Source organism: Biomphalaria glabrata, chromosome 5 (assembly GCF_947242115.1).
Source record: "Biomphalaria glabrata chromosome 5, xgBioGlab47.1, whole genome shotgun sequence".
Taxonomy (NCBI): domain Eukaryota; kingdom Metazoa; phylum Mollusca; class Gastropoda; family Planorbidae; genus Biomphalaria; species Biomphalaria glabrata.
This window is the reverse complement of record NC_074715.1, coordinates 36,063,171-36,072,893: the sequence shown is the minus strand read 5'-3', so window position 1 is coordinate 36,072,893 and position 9,723 is coordinate 36,063,171. Positions and strand designations below refer to the sequence as shown.

The 9,723-nt window shown below is 35.9% G+C and overlaps 1 protein-coding gene across 7 annotated transcripts in view; it reads left to right on the top strand.

Annotated features, from left to right (window-relative positions):
* The first annotated feature begins 365 nt into the window (after positions 1–365).
* LOC106058024 (uncharacterized) overlaps positions 366–9,723 on the top strand; it is a 28,239-nt gene continuing 18,881 nt past the window's right edge. For 3 of the 7 annotated variants that reach the window (XM_056029465.1, XM_056029460.1, XM_056029467.1), the window contains exons 1-7: positions 439–578; positions 2,759–3,740; positions 5,132–5,276; positions 5,391–5,539; positions 6,616–6,677; positions 7,848–7,916; positions 9,473–9,649. In XM_056029465.1, coding sequence (XP_055885440.1) covers positions 3,090–3,740; positions 5,132–5,276; positions 5,391–5,539; positions 6,616–6,677; positions 7,848–7,916; positions 9,473–9,649 — 1,253 coding nt within the window. In that variant the 5' untranslated portion in view covers positions 439–578; positions 2,759–3,089. The other 4 variants (XM_056029463.1, XM_056029461.1, XM_056029462.1 and 1 more) reach the window with 4 other exon arrangements.

Sequence of the window (9,723 nt, the reverse complement as noted above, 5' to 3'; positions counted from 1 at the left end):
TGAATGACCTCATGGCAAGATGTGTAGCGGGATTGAAAGATTTAGGCTACTTGTGTCTCGTTTTATGGTGGTGTAATTTCTACAAATCATGTAAGGTACCCCACTGTTCAGCAGACTAATGGATAGGTGAAGGTGAGGGATATGCCAATTTAGATTTGTGTTAAATGTTTCTTTTACCCGGGATTAATAAGAGATTGTGCTTCTCGTGAGGGATTCTATAATCAGATTAAAGCGGTGACCGAAATATTTTTAACATTAAAACATAGTACTATAGGCTCTAGGCCTACAACATCTCCAAATAAAAACTACTGGAAAGGGATCTAAAAATGTACGCACGTTCAGTTGTAGATCACGAGAATTCCTTTATTGCTCTGTGAGAAGCCAAAGAGCACCACTGATGTCTGGAGCTAAGAAAGAAACATACCAATAAATGTGAAGAAACTACAATATTATTTAGCATAAATATACATTTAGATCTATATAATTATCATAATTCAGAAATTTAATTTAGTGACCCTTTGAGATAAAATTTAGAACTACATCTCAGGAGCATTTTTCATGTTGACGATAATAATGTGGTGAAATAAGTCATTATATAGTGTATTTGAATTCGATATCTAGAATATACACTCTTTTAGTCTTTACTTCAAAAAAGAAGATGATTACGTCCTACGCGTCATGCATCTAGTCATGCATCTAGTCATGCATGTTAACCAATGACTTAGATTCTCCCAAATCACTGGTTTTCCTGGCTGGTTCAAGCAAACCATTCCATGCTCTAATAATAATAATAATTTTAATAATAATTTTATTTATAAAGCGCTGTTAACAAACAAAATGTAGGCTCAAGGCGCTGTAACAACATGACAAACAAAAACACGAGAGCTACAATGATAGTTAATCTAAAAAAGTTTTAAACAGATAGGTCTTAATGTTCTTCTTAAAAGTGGTGTAACATGTTGTCTGTCTGAGATCAATGGGGAGTGAGTTCCAAATCTTTGGTCCGTGAACTGAAAAAGCACGCAGACCGTAGCTTTTGAGGGAGAAACGTGGCACTACTAAAAGCGTTGAGTCCATTGAGCACAGGGCTCTCTGGGGGACATATGGAGTAATCAGTTCGCTAAGGTACAAGGGCATCTCATTGTTATATATACACTGATGACAATAACACTAGGAAAGAAGGAGCATTTGTATACATTAGTCTTAGCATATGGGACCAGGAATGTGCCTTTATCTTTGTATTTTTCTGAGTATTTTATTAGGTTATGTTTGTATTTAAAGATTGTGGTTCAGTGTTTTATGTATAATTGCTACTTTACTTTTAAGTCTTCTATCCTGAAGGCTCTCTAAATGTAGTGATTTTTACTAAAGGTGTTACTCTAGTTAATTGTGAATATTCATTTGTTATGAATCTCACTGCTCTATTTTGTGTCTGTTCCAGTTTCGTAATGTTTTCTTGAGTTGAGGGGTCCCAAACAGAGGATGCATATTCTATTATTGGCCTAACCAAGGTTAAATAACATTTTAGTTTTATGTTCTTATTCCATTTGTAGAAATTTCTTGTAATAAACCCTAATGCTTTATTTGATTTTTTAATAGTCTCATCAATATGGGGATTCCATAATTTTATTCTTCAGTAGATCTAGTAGTAATAGTATATATGGGCCTATCTACAATTTAGACTTGTTTAAACATATTAACATGTCTTGAAATAATACATGTCTATCGTGTTATGACTTAATTTTCAATAATTTGATGTTCAATTCTTGATTTACTGGTCTACATGCTTGAAATCTGAATCTAGATTCCAGAGTTTGGCCCTTTAATACCAGCTTTTCTAATAGGTAAAAATGGTGTCATTTTCTTCCATAGAAGCGGCATAGATAATACGTTGTATTTTTTCATTTTTCCAAATTATCATATTTTTTATTTGATAATAAAATAAGAGACCATTTAGGTTTCTTAATTTATGTCTAATAGTGCTCAGTGACATGAGGGCTTATAATTTCTTCAATTGCTACGTCTCTGAATTATTTAAGTGTTGACTTGTTTTTAATTGATTTAAGATCATGTGACTAACTAACAATATATTTCGTTTTTATGTTTAAATCTTGGACATATTTATTCAACTTTTAGCTAAGTTTTTGAGTAGCAGATAGAAACATATACGCGTAATGTTCAGAAAATCTTCTCAAATGTTATTTCACAATTCTAAATCTGTTCCTGTCTTGCAAAGATCATCTCAGTTCACTCCAGTTTGGGACCATTAAAAATATGCTCGAGAAAACAAAAATCTCCGTTGTAGAGAACATTTCCTCCTTTTTAGAAAACACTGATGTAAATAGTGTTAATTGTGTGATCACAACATGAACATCTGGAAACTGTGCACGAGTTGGCGTAACAAATGTAGACTCTTGTGTTAAGTCCAGCCTTCGGGTCAACTGTAGAACTTGATAAGACTTCATAGCATCGGAACTAGATGTATAGTTATGTTTTTTTTGGAACAAGAAAGAGTTGCATAAAATCTATTCCATACGAAAACTACGCAAGAACTAGCCGATCCTAATCGAGTTCAGGACATTACACCACCACCAAACATTTGAATAACAAAGCTTCCACAAATATAGGTTAAAATGAATTTTTATAAATTCTTTTATTTAAATAACAAGAAAATGTCTTTTTAGCAAATTATTTAGCTACCAATAATAAAAGATGCAATAAATGTAAATATATTCTTAAAAATATTTATTCTACAAAGGCATCAATAAAGGAAAGGGGAGATCATCTGATGAAATGTAGAAGACACTAAGAGAATATGCCACACGCTGTCCATACTGATAAAAAAACAAACCCTGCTATAAATGATATAAATAGAGTTATCATTGAGCCCAGTGATGGCATTAAATGTCTGACTGTGTAAAAACAACGAGTTAATGAAGATGCTCCACAAAGTGTACAGGAGCTCACATAGGAGAGACATATTGAGTAGATAACAGCGTTCCTTCTCCTTGCTCTCATTTCCATCAAAGAGAGTAACTCTTCAGCCACGAAGTCCAAATGTTGAGTTGGATATAGATTCTGTAGAAAATATGGAAGGGGATTTCAAACAACATTCTGATCCAGTTTTTCAAGGAGCATCTAATGCAGATGTTTCTTTGGAAACTTCTTGCCAGCCACAACCACAGCTTGATGTAAAAGGAACATTGTCCAGTGATGGGGAAATAATTGACCTCAAACTTGAAGATGCCATAGGGAAAAATGATGAAGGTGCGGATGGAATCAACAGAAGGTCAAAAGGCCATAGCGAAAATCTTGAAGCAGTGTTAGATGATGCGCTCCTGCCTGAAACATTTTGGGCAACCAAAGATGCCACTGCTATGTCTAACACAGCATTAATGGGAAAGAAGGTCTGTTTTGAAGACTTTTCCCAAACAGAAACACCCAAAAGAGGTCATAGAGAAAAGAAAAATGATTACATGTCAACAATTTTGAATGAAGAAAATGCTCAAGAGGGTTCTGTTTTACATCAAAGTTCAGCTCAGACATTGCAGGACTTTCACTATCAAACTAGTCCATTTCGAAATAATGGGAGAAAACAAGTAACTACAAAGTCTAACGACCACCAGGTTGAGCTGATGTATGAAAGCAATGGTAATGAAAGGGAGTGCAAGAAAGGAGAGGTTCCTGGTGAATCCAGAGTAATAAAAGAGGGGTCAGAAGTTGAAGGTGCACTTGAAAAGGTAAACATTTTGTTACAGTTTTTTAAAATTCATTTATAATGAATATTTTCTATTCCTACAAAGTAATAAAGTGTAGTATTAGTTTATAAACTGTGTTATAGCTTCTTACTGATTTAGATCAGAATAGTCCTTACATACTAGTAGCAACACTTTCAACAACACATAGTACATTGTCAAGTATAAATGGTTCTAATCTAAAAAAAATACTTTAAAAAAACGTATATGGGGGGGGGAAGAGCTGCACGTTTACAGCCATACTCACATGGTACTATAAGATTTATTTCCCTTTTCTATAACATACACAATTAATTAATTACTACTAATTAAGTTTTTTTTAAAATTGTATTCATGTTTTATTTTTACAATGAACAATGCGGCAAAGTTTCATTTTGATCCGAGAATGGGAAGTGGGAAAAATCTTGTGTACAAAATGTGTACCAGAGAGACAGACAGACAGACGGGGTGAGTTTTGTAATGACTTTGTATCGTAATGACTGTATCGTAACTATCAAGCAAAAAAGGGTAGTAATTCACATGAACTCTCACCAAAAGTACATTGCCTTTAAGTTAAAAATGTTCACTCTACAGTACAAGTTCAAATGTATTGTATGTACATGACATAATTAATTTCAGACGAGGTATTATCAAAAGCACCAAGCTAGGGCTCTATCGAGCTGTCACCATCCTTACATTGCTCTAGGCCTCAGAAACGTGGACAAATATAGATCTAGAAGACATGCAAAAAAAAAAAAAAAAAACAAACAAACCAACGGAATCAACTTTCTTATGATTTGTCTCAGAAAAATTCTTAATGTTAAATGGCAAGAAAAAATACCAGATACTGAAGTCCTTCGAAGAGCGGACCTGGAAAGCATCTACGCAATCCTGTTTGTCCCAGCTGTGATGGGCAGGACACGTCTACAGAAAGGAAGACTTTTGCATCACTAAACTACTCCTTTATAATCAATTAAACAAAAGCAAACGCGCTCACTAGATAGTCTTGCTGGATATATATATAAGTAATGACAGGTTTCAATATTGTATTTAAAACAGCTCTAAGTGGAAGATAATTGATAAGGTAGATAATTTGTCAATAAATGAGATTTAACTTTGATGTATAGATTCAATATCAACTGTTGATTTCATATTATATGTAATAATTTAGTTTCGTACATATTGCTTCATATATCTAAGAAAGGATTATCTACGCTAATTCAGCCTGGTTAAGTTCTTGTATTAATAGAAATGAGTGTCATTCACAAGTTTTCATTAATTTCTTGTAATTTATCATCAGGTAAACTTTAAATTAATACGGAGGGTACCATAACGCTTTTTCTAATAATGTAATTCGTTTTATATGTTTAAAAGAATTTCCATTTTGACCATTTCAGAATGACCTTTTTGAGGAATGGGAAATTAAAGCGCCTGGAAGTAGGATACCCTTTGTCATGCCCCCAATGTATGGGTTTTGTCAAGGAGGTAACTGCACGCAGAGAGTAAATTGCTTATCTCAACATCCTGATGTCAATGATGAAGGTACATCTTTACATTTCTTTTCTGTGTGTACTTTTTTTCTATATTATATCAATTTTGATATAATTTTGTATTGCTTCATTTAATAGTCAAATAATTTGTCTACATTATTTACAGCAAACTATCAGATGATTGAGATACCCGAATTTAAGCCGTCTAGAATTCGATCCAGAATAGAAATACCAGGCCAACGGCCTGAGCATGGGCGTGGGTATTACCAAACGATCTGGCCCACTAATAGTCCGCCATGTGATGCGCATCTATTGGTATGTGAACTCATTATCAAGTTTGTTAATTCAACCAAAAATTGAACGCCATTATGCCATCTTGGGCTTACGTAACGTATTGCATGTCTACATTTATAGAGACTTATAGGATATATTTGATTATTTGAGTAGAAGTGGTCAAAAAAAAAACAATAACCAAGAAAGATACAGAGCTAGTTAATATAAGCCGCTAGCGTTGTAAAAAAAAAAAAAAAAGAAAAAGAAAATTTCCATTAAAGTCAGCCTTTAGCTTCAGCTTAAGGTAATTTTTGGTTGTCTTAGAAGCCACGATATTAGGTCTAAATGTGCTGCACGTCGGTCCTTTCCTCTAGTAACCACGATATTAGGTCTAAATGTGCTGCACATCGGTCCTTTCCTCTAGTAACCACGATATTAGGTCTAAATGTGCTGCACGTCGGTCCTTTCCTCTAGTAGCCACGATATTAGGTCTAAATGTGCTGCAAGTCGGTCCTTTCCTCTAGAAGCCACGATATTAGGTCTAAATGTGCTGCACGTCGGTCCTTTCCTCTAGTAGCCACGATATTAGGTCTAAATGTGCTGCAAGTCGGTCCTTTCCTCTAGTAACCACGATATTAGGTCTAAATGTGCTGCAAGTCGGTCCTTTCCTCTAGTAGCCACGATATTAGGTCTAAATGTGCTGCAAGTCGGTCCTTTCCTCTAGTAGCCACGATATTAGGTCTAAATGTGCTGCACATCGGTCCTTTCCTCTAGTAACCACGATATTAGGTCTAAATGTGCTGCAAGTCGGTCCTTTCCTCTAGAAGCAACGAAATTAGGTCTAAATGTGCTGCAAGTCGGTCCTTTCCTCTAGTAGCCACGAAATTAGGTCTAAATGTGCTGCACATCGGTCCTTTCCTCTAGTAGCCAGTGAGAGACTGATCTAAGACCAAATATGCCTGTCATAGTTATGAGATGATTTGCTGCTATGAATCTACTTTAAACGTCTCCTCTGTATTGAAAAGCCCCCCTGCTTCTCAAATGGGACAGTTTATTGATTATTATATTGATTATAGTACTAGAAGTAAACATTTAAATGTTGTCTGATATTTTTCTAGGACAAATCTCTCGAGTTGCCACCAGTTCTACTCTCTCATCGATATACTCCTCAAATTGACAAGTAGGTTTTCTTGTATTTAGTATCTACTTTAATGGTTATATGTTTAACAAAGTCTTCTTTTTTTTTAGTTTTTTTTTTGGGGGGGGGGGATTTATGCTTCTTTTTGGTTATTCACACCTCATATTGTTTTGTAGGTTAACGCATGAAGAGTGAATGTCTACCTTCTATCAATATATATGTATAGAAATAGTGGAACTTTTAGTAATTTTATTAATCTAAACAAAATGTTTAATCTTTCATGATTTACACTCATTCTCATGTATCGCAAAGACCAAATAGTGGCATTGTATAATGCCTTGTGTGTGAGATGACTTATCTATCAAAAATAGACCCAGTCCTTGATCTCTAGATCTTGGTCCTTATTTTCAGCCTCTCTATTCCGCTTTTCACCCATACCCCCTCTCTGTTTCCCCGATCTCTCTCCCTGTTCTCATTTGTACACACCTTTTCTCTCATAGTTTTTATTTGTACACACCTTCTCTCTACCCTCGATATGTTTTTCTCATGTTTTTCACATTATATACCCTTAGTATGTTCGCTCTAAAGGCATTAGATCTATTGCTGTGGATATCTTTCAACTTGATCCACTGATGTAATGGGCCATCAATGCCAAAATATTTTACTGTTTTAAGCAAACTATGGTGGTGAACTTTGTCAAAAGCCTTGGAAAAATCTAGTAAGATAGCATCTAGTTGCTCACTATTATCTAAACCTTTAGTCTAAAACTTTCCTCTACGTAATCCTGTCTACAATTGACGGGCGCTTACTTAGCCCAGCTAAAACAATTTCCCGGCCAACCACCATCCCAATGACGTCATAGCACTTCCGTTAGAACCTTCTGGATAAAAGGCAGAGCTAGTTGCTAAGGTTACTGCCGGTATTTAGATGCAGCTAGTCTGCTACGTGACAATTCCTCCCTCAAACAATGAGGTCTATATGGCAGACGATGTAAGGGTCACGTGTTTCTGTCTATGGCATCCACTAAACGTCTTTACTTTTCCCCAATTAATGTCAGGTACCCATCAGAGCTGGGTGAACCTAAAGATCCCGAAATTAGATTCCCTGTCTTCACCAGGATTCGAACCTGGGACCCACCTGTTCGGAAGTCAAGCCCTTTGCCACTCAGCTACCGGGCATCCAATGAATAAATATCATCTTTTGTATCTACAGACACACACCTGCAGTTGAAGAGCAGTTGGATCAAGAGAGCCCGGAGTTCAGGAAGAAGCCAAAGAGCACGTGAGACGTTAAGCTGTGATATTTCTTGAGTTCAAGTAGTCTGACAACAACATATTTTATCAGGGGTCAAACAGATATTTATTTCTACCAGACCGAGCAAGTTGATATAAGCTTTGTAAAACAAACTTTAACATATGGTTACCAGACAAAGGAGGACAAAAGTAGAGAGAAAAAATAAACTTAAAACAAGGTTACAAAAGACAGTTTGTGTGGAAACACAAACTCAAAATCGGCCCCCGAAGAGGTCCACCCAGGCAGGCTTCAATATTTTCAGAAAGAACATCCAAATGAAATTATATCAAAGACAAATGAGAGATAAGAATGGAGAAAGAAGGTTAACAGATCTTGTGTAGTGCCCCAACGGTCCCGCAGATCAAAGGATAGGTGTAAGTGAATGTAAAGTTAGATGTGAACCTGGCCTAACTAGTTCCCCTTTTAGACCTTGTGGTCTATAGGGCAGATGATGTAAAGTTCATCTGTTTTTGTGGCCTACGGTTAGCGAGGGTGTCATGTAGCCAGCACAACGACCAACCGCCTATACTTTTCCCCAACTCTCTACATTAGAGCTGAGTGGACTCAGAGGCGCCCAAAGATTCCAAAGTTGAAAATCCCAGTCTTCACCAGGATTCGAACCCGGGACCCCCGGTTCGGAAGCCAAGCGCTTTACCGATCAGCCACCGCGCCTTCCCTGGCCTAACTGATGTCTTATAATTGATCTAATTGTTTTGAAAAGGCTCAATCTCTTATTCGAATCCTCAAAAAAAAAAAAAAAATAATAATTTCCGCAATAAAAAAAATGTTGAGAAAAATGAAGTTTATAAGATCACTATTCATTTTAAATTAGGTCTAACTTATAATGCATACTAATTAGTTTTTTCTCTTTAAAAAAACTGCTTGCATAACTGATTTTAAAAATTAGATTTTTCGCTATTCAGAAAAAAAAAGTAGCCGTTGCATCAGAACTTTGAATGGTCTAAAATATTGTGATGTCGGATTTTCAATATCTTTTCTAATTTACGAGATCTAAAAGGACGGACGGACAGACGGACAGACATTTCGCACAAAACTATTAGCGTCTTTTCCCCTTTCGGGGGCCGCTAAAAAGGATGATTGTGTAATTTATAAACATAGCATTAATTCTAGGCGGCAAAATGTCGAACTTGAGTATAGAAGGCTACTTGTATGACATCTACTTTTTGCAGTATTTCATCTTTTGCAAAACCGTGTCTGTTTAAGCAGCACCTTTATATTCGGACTGCACTTTGTGAGAAGACTGTGTCTCACTAATTAGGGGATAGGCTTGCAATATGGACAACTTTTTTGACCCTTCATAAAAAAAAAAGTTTCTGATCCTGCAAACTGGAATTCTCCTGTGTATATAGAGATTACCATTCTTAGCATGATGCCGACGCACCATGATATAAATATGTTTAATAATAAAATTAACAATAATATTTAAAAATTTCAAAGTGGTCCATCTTGGAAACCAAGTTTGCTAATATGGATCACAGTGGACTGCAATATGGACTCACTCTTAGTCAAACTGGTTACTTCAGAATTCCAGACACCAAACGTCAAGAGCGAAAGACCCATACCAAGATAGTTTATCAACTTCCAGGGAGTGAAGAAGAATATAGCAATATAAAATTCTGCCGTCATAAAATGACCAAAGATGGAATCCAAGTACAGCCTATGAAGAAAGAGACTACGATCCAGGACTCCGTGGATGGCTTGTAAGTTACTACTTTTGTTATGTCCATAGATAAGTGAAACTGTTAATCAAAGGGAAAAAGTATTTTATCGTTTG